The following is a 15,006-nucleotide window of genomic DNA, read 5'->3' on the forward strand; positions in this document are numbered from 1 at the left end:
GAGGCTATATACAGGGGGTACAGGTTAGTAATGAGGCTATATACAGGGGGGATAGGTTAGTAATGAGACTATATACAGGGGTACAGGTTAGTAATGAGACTATATACAGGGGGTACAGGTTAGTAATGAGACTATATACAGGGGGTACAGGTTAGTAATGAGACTATATACAGGGGGTACAGGTTAGTAATGAGACTATATACAGGGGTACAGGTTAGTAATGAGACTATATACAGGGGTACAGGTTAGTAATGAGACTATATACAGGGGTACAGGTTAGTAATGAGGCTATATACAGGGGGTACAGGTTAGTAATGAGGCTATATACAGGGGTACAGGTTAGTAATGAGACTATATACAAGGGGTACAGGTTAGTAATGAGACTATATACAGGGGGTTCAGGTTAGTAATGAGGCTATATACAGGGGGTACAGGTTAGTAATGAGACTATATACAGGGGGTTGAGGTAGTTGAGGTAATATGTTCATGTATGTAGAGTTATTAAAGTGACTATGCATAGATAATATACAGAGAGTAGCAGCAGTGTTTTACGTAGTTTATGTTGTCAAACAGTAACTATTTTCAAATGAAAACATTTGATTTTATAAATAGGACTCAATTATTATCTCGGGGGAAAAAGAAACCTCAGCTATTGTTATTCAATGAGCTATTTGTTTGTCTAAAATGGGGAAACGCTTCTATTTTCTCTCGCCAATCCATCATGAAAAGTTCATTTTCCTCAGAGATTTCAAGATGCATTATGAGAACATTGTCCCACAGCTCCAAAGGCTAAGGCTTGTCCCAAATGTTACCCTTTACTCTACATAGTCCACTAGTGTTGAACAGGGACCCATAGAGATCTGGTCAAAAGTAGTGCGCTATATAGGGAACTGTGTGGCATTGGGTACACAGCCCTTGCGCTGCTGCAACACAAGAATGGCTTTGTCACCGTCAGACAATGTATGGTGTTGTTGAGGAAAATCTAACCACACAAAACTAGCGACATGATCTACAGCCCCCTATAATTACCCAGCATGCACCATTCTCCTCCACTAAATTAGGCCTTTGTTTTTTTGTATCGCTGTTTGTTGACCTCTACACTTTGTCCTCACATGAACAGTCCCTTTAAAGTATATCTGACTGCCAATCTCCTCATCTCTGTGACTTGCTGTGTCACTGTTTGTATTCACTTGTTGTCCTGTTTTGTGAATAGAGGTGATGATGGGAGCCATTTTGTGCCTTGTGTTTCTTGCAGAGGTTCCTGCTGTGAGGCTGACGTGGGGAAACTGGTGTTCCTGCTGTGAGGTTAACGTGGGGAAACTGGTGTTCCTGCTGTGAGGTTAACGTGGTGAAACTGGTGTTCCTGCGATGAGGTTAACGTGGTGAAACTGGTGTTCCTGCTGTGAGGTTAACGTGGGGAAACTGGTGTTCCTGCTGTGAGGTTAACGTGGTGAAACTGGTGTTCCTGCTGTGAGGTTAACGTGGTGAAACTGGTGTTCCTGCGATGAGGTTAACGTGGTGAAACTGGTGTTCCTGCTGTGAGGTTAACGTGGGGAAACTGGTGTTCCTGCGATGAGGTTAACGTGGTGAAACTGGTGTTCCTGCGATGAGGTTAACGTGGGGAAACTGGTGTTCCTGCTGTGAGGTTAACGTGGTGAAACTGGTGTTCCTGCTGTGAGGTTAACTGGGGAAACTGGTGTTCCTGCTGTGAGGTTAACGTGGGGAAGCTGGTGTTCCTGCTGTGAGAAGGACTGAATAATACATTCATAATGGCAAGAAGGACTGAATAATACATTCATAATGGCAAGAAGGACTGAATAATACATTCATAATGGCAAGAAGGACTGAATAATACATTCATAATGGCAAGAAGGACTGAATAATACATTCATAATGGCAATAAGGACAGTCAAAGAATACATGATTAGAAACACGGTTTTGTCTGTCCTAAATCTAGGAGACATTTAAAAAATATATATTAAACATATTTAATTAACGTCATTAAGAAAATTCTAGGTCATTTTTAGCTCGTTTTCCATAAAGACAAATACTTCCATTAATTAGCAAAAATGCAAAATAAACGGCTAATTTGAGTAGGCTACGGTCTGCGGCTAAACCGATACCACCCGTTGCCTCAAGCAATAAATAAACGTCAATCCCGCGGTTACGTCAGTGAGGCAGAACCTGAGCGGAAGAGAAGGTGCGTTACTGTGGCATAATGAAGTTCACCTCCTTGGTAATGAGACGTCGGTAGCAGCGCATTTTGTTTCACACGGTGAATGACTTTTTGTTTTATGCAAGAAGTTTGCGCAGAATAGTAAAGTTTCTGATATCGTTATATATATATTTTTTTTACACTGTCCCGAAGGATTTAACTTTTCAGAAGTGTATTTTTTGTCATACATTTTTCCGATTTTATGGATGGAATTTATTGACAACGGACAATAATCCTGCGTGCTTCTTTTATTCATGTGTGAGTATTGGAAACGTTGTTTTACATGTATTCGATGACGTAGTTAAGCTTATTCAACAGACAAAATACTGTTCAGTACTTCTTTATTGTGCGGTGAAAGCGTCATCATTTAATGATTATTTCAACATATTTGACAACCAACATATGTAAACTGATTTTTAAGTGATATTTTATATTCCACATTTAGGTTGATGGTAGAGAAAACAAACAACTGCATAGTACTGTTGACCCTGTAGTTACTCTTCTATTGTAGACCGTGCATTCTACTTTCGTGCTCTGTTGAACCCCGCTACATATTTTTACATTTTAGTCATTTAGCAGACGCTCTTATCCAGAGCGACTTACAGTAGTGAATGCATACATTTCATACATTTTTTTCTCCGTACTGGTCCCCCGTGGGACTCGAACCCACAACCCTAGCGTTGCAAACACCATGCTCTACCAACTGAGCTACACGGGACCATGCCAGGTCAAAGTTGATTAGATAATATACTCTTCAAGAAAAATACAGTAGACCTACTTCATATTTGTTCATTTTAAGCAGACCACAAAAGCACTGGACATTTATTTGATGGTTTGGGATAATTCTCAGCATTTTCTTCACGTGAGTATTCATAGGCAAATCTATGATAAACCAATGTACCAATTATTCAAAACAATTATCTTTCATAAGAAATTTAGTGATATACAGTATATAGCCATGTATGATACAAGTATAAGGATGGGCATGCATATTTTAGTTATTCCGTGCCGAGTGTCCCTGTGTCTGTCTGCTGTACTTTACTTTACAGGTGTATTGTAGTGACATGTACCTGTGTCTATCTGAACAGGTGTATTGTAGTGACATGTACCTGTGTCTATCTGAACAGGTGTATTCTAGTGACATGTACCTGTGTCTATCTGAACAGGTGTATTGTAGTGACATGTACCTGTGTCTATCTGAACAGGTATATTCTAGTGACATGTACCTGTGTCTATCTGAACAGGTGTATTGTAGTGACATGTACCTGTGTCTATCTGAACAGGTGTATTGTAGTGACATGTACCTGTGTCTATCTGAACAGGTGTATTCTAGTGACATGTACCTGTGTCTATCTGAACAGGTGTATTCTAGTGACATGTACCTGTGTCTATCTGAACAGGTGTACTTTGTGTGTACTTTACAGTGGCTGTGTGTTTACTGTTCAGGTGTGTGCTGGTGACCGGTTACCATGGAGAAGCAGGCGGTGCAGAAGGCCAGAGAGGCTTTCCTCGCTGGGCGGTCGCGACCCCTAGAGTTCAGAGTTCAGCAGCTCAAGTCCCTCCAGAGGATGATCACAGACAGACAGGGAGAGATCGCTACTGCCCTCAAACAGGACATCAGCAGGGTAATCTTCAATCATACAGTAGTTCATTAGCTGTGATAGTCTGGGGCCAATTGTGACGCCTTCGATAAGAGCCAATTAAATGAGCCTTGTAAGTATATCACAAACTATCACGCCTCTGAACTATGAATTATGTCTTCCTCAGTAGCTTTTGAAAGTTTAAAGTGTTGGGAGTAACTGTACAAATACACGGACTTATACATTTAGATCATTTTGCCAAAAGTTTCAGTAAGTTTACTGTGGAAATACCCATATCTCACATAAAGAAAGCTCACTTTGCGTTCCACAGAGCCAGTACGACACCCCGCTGTTTGAGCTGATCGGCCTGGAGAATGAGATCAGCCTGGCTGTGTCGAAGCTGGCCCAGTGGGCTGCTCCTCGGCATGTAGAGAGGAACCTCCTCACCATCTCAGACCAGGTACTCTATGGAAGACTTATCATTGCACTACATCAGTCCGTTTACAGTTAGCTACACTGTTAGAAACAAAGTTATATCTAGAACCTAAAATGGTTCTGCCGCTGTCCCCTTTGAATAACCATTTCAACAGAGGGTTCTACTTGGAACTCAAAAGGGTTCTAATTGGAACTTAGAAGGGTTCTACTTGGAAATCAAAATGGTTCTACTTGGAAATCAAAAGGGTTCTACTTGGAACTCAACAGGGTTCTACTTGGAACTCAAAAGGGTTCTACTTGGGAATCAAAAGGGTTCTACTTGGAACTCAAAAGGGATGAATAAAGTTGAATGTACTGTAATGTAATGTAATATACTTGAAGGCGTACATCCAGCCGGAGCCCCTGGGAGTGGTCCTCATCATTGGGGCCTGGAACTACCCCTGGGCCCTCACCCTGCAGCCCCTGGTCGGGGCTATCGCTGCAGGTACACCACAACGACCCCCCCCCTTCATTCCTATTCCTCCTTCGCTGTGTAATCTTCAGCTGCCCCCTCCACTCCTACTTTTCCCACCACTGTAGTTGTCTTTTATTCAGCTTTGTCTCTCCATCCCTCACTGACACGGACACGGACACACAGCATTATCCATCTCCCTAGTTGTCTAGCCTTCTGATACCACTGAGTGATGTCATCCCATTCACACACTGTTCATTCTCTCTCTCTCTCTCTCTCTCTCTCTCTCTCTCTCTCTCTCTCTCTCTCTCTCTCTCTCTAGGCAATGCAGCTGTGGTGAAGCCGTCTGAGCTGAGTGAATACTCTGCTAGTCTCCTCAAAGCTCTGCTCCCACGATATCTGGACCAGGTCCCTATTCTATTCCCCCTTGTCTGCTGTATGAGAATACTGTATGTCACCGTCCCTCAAATGGCACCCTATTCCCTATATAGTGCACTACTTTAGACAAGAACCCTATGGGCCCCGATCAAAAGTAGTGTACTATATAGGTAATAGAGTGCCATTTGGGACACTACCTATATATACTGAGTGTACAAAACATTAGGAACACCTGCTCTTTCCATGACATAGACTGACCAGGTGAAAGTAACCCAATATTAGGAAGGTGTTCTTAATGTTTTGTATACTCCGTTTTTTGAGAGCAATCTGAGCTGAACTGTTTTAGTCCTGTGACTGTGAGCCAATAGTCAGCGATTTAGCTCCAATATTACAGCATCACCTTTATACTGCGTGTAGTATAGACAAGTCCTCTATTGCTGTGATGTCAATAATACATAGTGGCTACATCCTGCTGTCTTGAGTTAGTGTCCTATGCACGCTTAAAGGGATAGTACACAGCATGTTTAAAGGGATAGTTCAAAGCGTGTTTAAAGGGAGAGTTCATGGCGTGTTTAAAGGGATAGTTCACAGTACGCTTAAAGGGATAGTTCAAAGCGTGTTTAAAGGGATAGTTCACAGCACGCTTAACGGGATAGTACACAGCATGTTTAAAGGGATAGTTCACAGCACGCTTAAAGGGATAGGTCACAGCATGTTTAAAGGGATAGTGCACAGCATGCTTAAAGGGATAGTTCACAGTACGCTTAAAGGGATAATTCAAAGCATGTTTAAAGGGATAGTTCATGGCGTGTTTAAAGGGATAGTTCACAGTACGCTTAAAGGGATAGTTCATGGCGTGTTTAAAGGGATAGTTCACAGCGTGTTTAAAGGGATAGTTCACAGCACGCTTAAAAGGATAGTTCACAGCGTGTTTAAAGGGATAGTTCACAGCGTGTTTAAAGGGATAGTTCACAGCACGCTTAAAGGGATAGTTCACAGCACGCTTAAAGGGATAGTTCACAGCACGCTTAAAGGGATAGTTCACAGCACGCTTAAAGGGATAGTTCACAGCATGTTTAAAGGGATAGTAAACAGCACGCTTAAAGGGATAGTACACAGCATGCTTAATTTTCAAGCATCTTACCATGCATCTAAGCAACTTTGGTTCTGGGATGAACTGTCCTGTTAATGTTGGGGTCTTTCCAGGAGCTGTACCCTGTAGTGTGTGGGGGTGTGTCAGAGACCCAGGAGTTGCTGCGTCAGCGTTTCGACCACGTCTTCTACACAGGGAACAGCACTGTGGGTAAACTGGTGATGGAGGCCGCAGCCCGACACCTCACCCCCGTGACCCTGGAGCTGGGGGGGAAGAGCCCCTGTTACATCGATAAGGACGTCGACCTCAGAGTCGCATGCCGGTCAGTAACATGTGGTCTGTAATACCTGTGGTCTGTAATACCTGTGGTCTGTAATACCTGGTGTCAGTAATATAACAGCCATATTGTTGGTCAAGGTAACAACCCCACCACCTGTTGCTATCAGCGAGAGATGACATAGTGAGCTAGCTTTAACAGTTAGCATCTTTGATAAGGAGTTTTGTACTAGTTAGCATCTTTGATAAGGAGTTTTGTACTAGTTAGCATCTTTGATAAGGAGTTGTGTACTAGTTAGCACGTTTGATAGGGCGTTTTGTACTAGTTAGCATCTTTGATAGGGAGTTTGTACTAGTTAGCATCATTGATAGGGAGTTTGTACTAGTTAGCATCTTTGATAGGGAGTTTGTACTAGTTAGCATCTTTGATAGGGAGTTTGTACTAGTTAGCATCGTTGATAGGGAGTTTTGTACGTGTTAGCATCGTTGATAGGGAGTTTGTACTAGTTAACATCTTTGATAGGGAGTTTGTACTAGTTAACATCTTTGATAGGGAGTTTTGGACTAGTTAGAATCTTTGCCTAGCAAAGCCGTTTCAGCTGACGTGTATTAGCGTAGCATCGTGGCTAATGTTTTGGCAGTTGGTGATTGAGAAAGATGTGAGGAACAGGATTTATTAAGGGTCATAAGGTTGCAAAATTGTAAAAATGTTCCCAAAATTCCAAGGTCTTCCAGAAATCCTTTTCGAGAGATTCCCGGAGTTAGAAGGGAATAAGCAGGAAATACATAATCATCCACCCAGGATTTCTGGAAAACAAGGGGATTTGGGGATTTTTTCCCCCAGAATCTTTTAACCCTAAAGGGTTATTATATGTAATGAGACAACAGCATGCTTAGCTCCTTTTACAAATGTTGAAGGTGTATGTGAAAGATGAAAGATGCACATTGATTTTATGTCTGTGGTTTATTTATTGTTTAATTTTTCTCTTCATGTTGGTTTTGTTCATCCACCGCAGGCGTATCACGTGGGGGAAGTTTGTGAACTGCGGTCAGACGTGCATCGCCCCAGACTACATCCTGTGTGAACCCAGCATCCAGAACAGAGTGGTGGAGGGTATCCGGCAGACACTACTGGTCTCTTACCTCCTCTCTATCTCTACTGTAGCTAGTTAGCAAGGATGCTACGATAGCTCTGCCAATGGATTACTACTTTATTACATTGTATATTAATGTACACAGTATGGTATCAATTCAGATTTTCAATTCAGTCAATTCAGGAAGTGAAATGAAATTATTAGATTCATAAATAAAACACTTAGGGGGTGAAAGTCCATTGTTTTCTATGAGAATCTTCCCAATTCATGAATTTGATTTCAATTCCCTTCCAGAATTGACCCCAACTCTGATTGACTGTAGGTAACAACCCCTTATTCTCAGCTAGCATCTAATCCATACGTTGTTTTCCTTAATCCTAGGAGTTTTATGGGCCTGACCCCAAATCCTCCCCTGACTACGGCCGCATCATCAACCAGCGCCACTTCAACCGCGTGATGACTCTGCTGGAGGGCTACACGGCAACAGTAGGGGGGCAGAGTGATGCGTCACAGCGCTACATTGGTACGCAGTCTCATTGGGTTCACAGATATTTGGTGACACATTAGTTAGTAGTTGGCAGACTCGGGTTTTAATAATATTACTGTATTTCCCCCTTGGGTTGCAACATTCCCAGTACCTTTCCCAAAGTTCCAAGGTTTTTCAGAAATCACAATTGGAGAATTACATTTTAAATTTTTTTATTTTTAATTTTAGTCATTTAGCAGACGCTCTTGTCCAGAGTAGTGAGTGCATACAATTTCATTTGTACTGGTCCCCTGTGAGAATCAAACCCACAACCCTGTGGTTGCATGGGACCAAGTGTGGCTCAGTTGGAGGATTCCCTCCCAGCTTCGGCTCTCTTGATTCCAGGAATCTCCCAACTGGGATTGCTCTAACTGGGAATCCTCAAACTAAGAATTTACTCATTGAAAATCCTCCAGCTGCGATTCTTTCTGAAACACTTGAGAACTATGCTTGGTCTGTCAAAAAACGTTGATTGACCCCTGACCCCCTCAGCCCCCACGGTGGTGAAGGACGTGCCCCCCCAGGCTAGGCTGATGCAGGAGGAGATCTTCGGCCCCCTGTTGCCCATAGTGACCGTCAGCGACATAGACGACGCCATCCACTTCCTCAACGAGAGAGAGAAGCCTTTGGCGCTCTACGTCTTCTCCTCCAACAAGAAGGTAAGGTCTGGAGGGAGCTAGTGAGCAAGCTATGGAGTAGGGCTGAAATCCAAAAAGGAGGACATGGTGGAGATTACACCAGCCGAATCCACTCAAATCTCCACAATTTGGGCATAGGGTTTTAGGGGTTTATTTGGGATTGGACATGGGTCACTTTCAGTTGAGCTCCTGATGAAATGTAGTTTATATACTGTAAGGAGGTCATCTGTTACTGTGGCAACAACAATTGTCCTTATTTTGGGTATGTACAGTATGTATTTACATATGAGGGTTTGATAAAAGACATCCTTCTTTCTGTCTCTGTCAATAAGGTGATAAAGCGAATGCTGGCTGAGACTACCAGTGGCGGGGTAACAGTCAACGACGTTATTATGCACTACACCCTCAACTCTCTGCCCTTTGGGGGTGTAGGTAAGAAAACTGTCTCATAATACTGTTAGGCTTTAGGATACGGCCTAGCCGGACCTCTGGTGAATATACTGTTGGTTGGCACGCTAGCCGGTACTGGGACGATTCTGGTTAACTGACGGCAGCTGATATGATGGCATGCCACTGCTGGCCCAACCACACCTTGCCACTACAGTAGTCATGCCTACGACAGTCCAATGGTGGCTTGCCTACAGTAGACAGATGCACTGTGTCTACATTCACCCTCTGACTGTAGTGAGCAGTAAAATGTGTATATATATAATATATATATATTAGATATACGTCACATAAAACTCGTAATAAAGACTAAGCAATTAACCTATTAAAATGTTGATATGACTCTATAAAGACAATTAAAATACACAAGCAAGCATTAGACAATGAGTTGACGTTGACTAGCAAGAATGGGTCTGAGAATTGTCTATATCAAAGGCAGATGTTTAATTAACATTGAACAATGAATTAATTTAAACATACCAGGCATGAAGCTTAAGTTACGAACATTAACAAGCATTACAAGGCATTATTCCAACCATATAGATCCTAAAGTTAACTTATAGGACAAAGCATCATTCTAGGCATATAGATCCTAAAGTTAACTTATAGGACAAAGCATGAACAAAGAGATGCTTACTAGGCCAGAGGCCTAGAAGCCTAGGAAATTAGAATTTATTATACAACCTTCCTCCATGAACTGGATACATGATGCATTTAATTACATTTATAACATCTGAAGGTGTAACTTTTCAACCCAAAACCAACCACCATTGACCAATCAAACCATACCAAGTTTATAATAACCTAAACACTCCCAGGCCCAATCTCCACAGGGTGTCACAGCATTTAAAGGCTGGTGTGATGAAGGGATGAGGCCGATGTAAATAAGACAGAATTTCTGAGAGGAACATAAACCCCCTTGAGTAATTCAGAGTTCACCCTGTCCAGATACAAGACACAGAAATAATACATCCATATAGAGTCCTCTTTAGGGGACAAGTTACCATAGAGATAATACATATAGTCCTCTTTAGGGGACAAATACATCCATATAGAGTCCTCTTTAGGGGACAAGTTACCATAGAGGTAATACATATAGAGTCCTCTTTAGGAGACAAGTTACCATAGAGATAATACATATAGTCCTCTTTAGGAGACAAGTTACCATAGAGATAATACATCCATATAGAGTCCTCTTTAGGAGACAAGTTACCATAGAGATAATACATCCATATAGAGTCCTCTTTAGGGGACAAGTTACCATAGAGATAATACATCCATATAGAGTCCTCGTTAGGGGACAAGTTACCATAGAGATAATACATATAGAGTCCTCTTTAGGGGACAAGTTACCATAGAGATCATCCATATAGATAGAATCAGAGTTATCCTCAGTGAACAAGTTTCTGATAGATACCAGGGACTGAGTTGGAAGGTAGCACGTCCTTGGGGCTGAGTTGGAAGGTAGTGTGTCCTTGGGACTGAGTTGGAAGGCAGTGCGTCCTTGGGACTGAGTTGGAAGGTAGTGTGTCCTTGGGACTGAGTTGGAAGGTTGCGCGTCCTTGGGGCTGAGTTGGAAGGCAGTGCGTCCTTGGGACTGAGTTGGAAGGTAGTGCGTCCTTGGGGCTGAGTTGGAAGGCAGCGCGTCCTTGGGGCTGAGTTGGAAGGTAATGCGTCCTTGGGGCTGAGTTGGAAGGTAGTGTGTCCTTGGGACTGAGTTGGAAGGTAGCGCGTCCTTGGGGCTGAGTTGGAAGGTAGTGTGTCCTTGGGACTGAGTTGGAAGGTAGCGCGTCCTTGGGACTGAGTTGGAAGGTAGCGCGTCCTTGGGGCTGAGTTGGAAGGCAGTGCGTCCTTGGGACTGAGTTGGAAGGTAGTGTGTCCTTGGGACTGAGTTGGAAGGTAGCGCGTCCTTGGGGCTGAGTTGGAAGGCAGCGCGTCCTTGGGACTGAGTTGGAAGGTAGTGTGTCCTTGGGACTGAGTTGGAAGGTAGCGCGTCCTTGGGGCTGAGTTGGAAGGCAGTGCGTCCTTGGGACTGAGTTGGAAGGCAGTGCGTCCTTGAGACTGAGTTGGAAGGTAGCACGTCCTTGAGACTGAGTTGGAAGGTAGTGTGTCTTTGGGACTGAGTTGGAAGGTAGTGTGTCCTTGGGACTGAGTTGGAAGGTAGTGTGTCCTTGAGACTGAGTTGGAGAAATGCTGCTAGAGCGTCATGCAGCTAACATCTAATCCTTAACAAGTCACATGACCCTTTGACCCCTCATCTGACCCTAGCCCTGTGACATCTGAACCCCACAGGTCAGAGTGGAACAGGAAGGTATCATGGGAAGCACACCTTTGACCAGTTCAGCCATCATCGAGCGTGTCTGGTCAAGTCCCTGGGCATGGAGGAGGTCAACGTGGTGCGGTACCCACCCCAGAACCGCCAGAAGGCTCGCAGGGTCAGGCTGGCCATGAGGACCCCACTGGTCGACTTCTCTAGGAAAACCTACATCTGGGCCGTGGCAGCCACAGTCTTTGCTTTCGGTCTCTTGATCACCTTGACTGCCATTCTGCTAATTGCTGGTGGCTTGAACTGCACCTGTTGGAGACTTTGGCAAATCTGGCGCTAGCCAGTCTTTAGCTGTATTGGCCGACGTACATTCAACGAAAGACATGTCCCTGTGCCTGTGTCTTTAGAATAATGTCTAATGTCTTTGTGTGTCTGACACTGTAACTCAACTCACAACCCTGGTGGTGCAAACCCCTGACTGCTGTTAGTGGCGTCAGCTTGCCATCACCGATCCTCTGTAATGACGATGAGCCACTGATTTTGTCGATGGCGGGCTGCTGTTTGCTTGCTAGATGTGTTTTTCTGATCTTCCGTTTTAATCTATAATTTCATTCTAATCTAACAGCCAATCTATGGTTTATCTTTGTTTGTTTAAAGATTGTCAAAGAACTGAAAAGTTAGGTCTATCTTTTATTGAAAGGGGGATACCTAGTCAGTTGCACAACTGAATGCATTCAACCAAAATGTCTTCCGCATTTAACCCAACCCCTCTGAATCAGAGAATCACCTGACCGCATTCACATATATCCTAACAATAATAGAAAAGGTTTGCTGGAATGGAAAGCAGTATACAGTAGCCAACATAGGGAATCCTTGAATTTGGACTATAGTTGAAAAATTCCAGCAACTTTCCCAAATGTCCCAGGTTTGCCCGAAATCCTGGTTGGAGGATTCTGGATTTCCTGTTTAGTTCCTCCTGATTCCAGGAATCTTTCAACAGAGATTTCTGGTAAACCTGGGAAACTTGAACATCATAACATCTAACATCTCTAACCCCACTCCACAGGTCAGAGTGGAACAGGAAGCTATCATGGGAAGCACACCTTTAACCAGTTCAGCCATCATCGAGCGTGTCTGGTCAAGTCCCTGGGCATGGAGGAGGTTAACGTGGTGCGGTACCCACCCCAGAACCACCAGAAGGTTCGCAGGGTCAGGCTGGCCATGAGGACCCCAATGGTTGATTTTTCCAAGGGCACCTACATCTGGGCCGTCACGGCGTCCATTGTGGCTCTGGGACTCCTGGTCGCCCTGACTGTGATTCTAATACTAGCGGCTGGCGTCAGCTGCACCTGTTTGTGATTGATGGATAGACACAGTGAAGTTAAGGTTGCACATTTTGGTAACTTCCCCAAAATCCCCCGGTATTCCAGATATCCCTATTGGACGATTTCGGATTTCCTGCTTCTTCCCTTATGATTCTGGGAATCTTCCTACCTTTCTCAGGAAAACCTGGTAATTTGGGGAAAGAGTAGAGACACCATAGAATGTGGTATTAATACATTAATGTCAAGTCATTATGTGATTATTGTTGCATCCTACCTCGTCCTCTGTCCTCTCTCTGTTCTCTCTCCTAAATCTCTCCCCTCTCTCCCCTTCTCTCCTTCTCTCTGTTCTCTCTCCTTTATTTCCTCTATCTTTGCTGCCCCTCTCTCCCTTCTCTCCCCTCTCTTTCCTCTCTCCATCACCCTCCTGAAGTTGTTTTGTGTGTCTGTCTGTACAGCAGACATACAGGGAATTCAGAATGTTTCAGACTCCTTCACTTTTTCCACATTATGTTACGTTACAGCCTTATTCTAAAATGGATTACATTTTCCCTCATCAACCTACACATAATACCCCAAAATGACAAAGAAAAATCAGTTTTTTTGATATTTTTTTTGACAAATGTATAAAAAACATCTGAAATATGACATTTACATAAGTATTCAGACCCTTTACTCAGTACTTTGTTGAAGCACCTTTGACAGTGATTACAGCCTTGAGTCTTCTTGGGTATGACGCTACAAGCTTGGCACACCTGTATTTGGGGAGTTTCTCCCATTCTTCTCTGCAGATCCTCTCAAGCTATGTCAGGTTGGATGGGGAGCGTTGTTGCACAGCTATTTTCAGGTCTCTCCAGAGATGTTAGATTGGGTTCAAGTCTGGGCTCTGGCTGGGCCACTCAAGGACATTCAGCGACTGCTACTCCTGCGTCGTCTTGGCTGTGTGCTTAGGATCGCTGTCCTGTTGGAAGGTGAACCTTCACTCGTCAAGGATCTCTCTGTACTTTGCTCTCCATTAATTTTTCCCTCAATCTCTTCCAGTCTCCCAGTCCCTGCTGCTGAAAAACATCTCCACAGCATGATGCTGCCACCACCATGCTTCACCGTAGGGATGGTGCCAGGTTTTCTCCTGTGATGCTTGGCATTCAGGCCAAATAGTTCAATCTTGGTTTCATCAGACCAGAGAATCTTGTTTCTCATGGTCTGAGAGTCTTTAGGGGCCTTTTAGCAAACTCCAAGAGGGCTGTCATGTGCCTTTTACTGAGGAGTGGTTTCCGTCTGGCCACTCTACCATAAAGGCCTGATTGGTGTAGTGCTGCAGAGATGGTTGTCCTTCTGGAAGGTTCTCCCATCTCCACAGAGGAACTCTGTAGCTCTGTCTGAGTGACCATCAGGTTCTTGGTCACCTCTCGGACCAAGGCTCTTCTCCCCCGATTTCTCCGTTTGGCTGGGCGGCCAGCTCTAGGAAGAGTCTTGGTGGTTCCAAACTTTTTCCATTTAAGAATGATGGAGGCCACTGTGTTCTTGGGGACCTTCAAAGCTGCAGAAATGTTTTGGTACCCTTCCCCAGATCTGTGCCTCGACCACTGTCTCGGCGCTCTACGGACAATTCCTTCGACCTCATGGCTTGGTTTTTGCTCTGACATGCACTGTCAACTGTGAGACCTTATGTAGACAGGTGTGTGCCTTTCCAAATCATGTCCAATCAATTGAATTTACCACAGGTAGAAACATCAAGGATGATCAATGGAAACAGTATGCACCTGAGCTCAATTTCGAGTCTCATAGCAATGGGTCTGAATACTTAATAAGGTATTTTGGGATTTTATTTTGAAAACATTTGCAAAAATTTGTAAAAACCTGCTTTCGTGTTGATATTATGAGCTATTGTGTGTAGATTGATGAGGGGGGGAAATTATTTAATTCCATTTTAGAATAAGGCTGTAACGTAACAAAATGAGGAAAAAGTGAAAGGGTCTGAATACTTTCCGAGTTAGGGTTGGGGTTGCACATTTTGGTCTTTCCCAAAAATTCCCCGGTCTTCCTGAAATCCCTATTGGAGGATTTCGGATTTCTTGCTTCTACCATTATGATTACGGGAATCTTCCTATCAGAAATATTCCTACCTTTCTCAGGGAAAAACGTGTAATTTTGTGAAAGAGTAGAGACACCATAGACTGTGGTATTAATTAATACATTAATGTCAAGGTATTATGTGCGTATCATTAGTCTGTACCTTCCATGTCTTCATTTTTAAAAATTATTTATGTTGTATGAATTTGTAT

General features: G+C 43.5%; 1 protein-coding gene across 2 annotated transcripts; it reads left to right on the forward strand.

Annotated features, from left to right (window-relative positions):
• The first annotated feature begins 1,270 nt into the window (after window positions 1-1,270).
• On the forward strand, window positions 1,271-13,968 carry LOC106613311 (aldehyde dehydrogenase, dimeric NADP-preferring). 2 transcript variants are annotated; one of them, XM_014215402.2, is made up of 11 exons: window positions 1,271-2,473; window positions 3,662-3,840; window positions 4,127-4,255; window positions 4,612-4,714; window positions 5,004-5,089; window positions 6,266-6,474; window positions 7,445-7,562; window positions 7,904-8,045; window positions 8,541-8,707; window positions 9,019-9,118; window positions 11,426-12,754. In XM_014215402.2, exons 2-11 carry the CDS (start codon window positions 3,685-3,687, stop codon window positions 11,737-11,739), a joined length of 1,524 nt encoding a protein of 507 aa, XP_014070877.1. In that variant the 5' UTR covers window positions 1,271-2,473; window positions 3,662-3,684; the 3' UTR covers window positions 11,740-12,754. The 2 variants fall into 2 exon arrangements, with proteins under 2 accessions (XP_014070877.1, XP_014070880.1); XM_014215405.2 differs by having other exon boundaries at window positions 1,272-2,473; window positions 12,466-13,968.
• The last annotated feature ends 1,038 nt before the right edge of the window (window positions 13,969-15,006 follow it).

Source organism: Salmo salar, chromosome ssa09 (assembly GCF_905237065.1).
Source record: "Salmo salar chromosome ssa09, Ssal_v3.1, whole genome shotgun sequence".
Lineage (NCBI taxonomy): Eukaryota > Metazoa > Chordata > Actinopteri > Salmoniformes > Salmonidae > Salmo > Salmo salar.

Bases quoted from the DNA above. Each gene is read 5' to 3' on its own strand.
- LOC106613311 (XM_014215402.2), top strand. From the start codon at position 3,685: ATGGAGAAGCAGGCGGTGCAGAAGGCCAGAGAGGCTTTCCTCGCTGGG. The intron at 3,841-4,126 runs GTAATCTTCAAT...TGCGTTCCACAG, and splicing joins TCAAACAGGACATCAGCAGG to AGCCAGTACGACACCCCGCT. The intron at 5,090-6,265 runs GTCCCTATTCTA...GGGTCTTTCCAG, and splicing joins TCCCACGATATCTGGACCAG to GAGCTGTACCCTGTAGTGTG.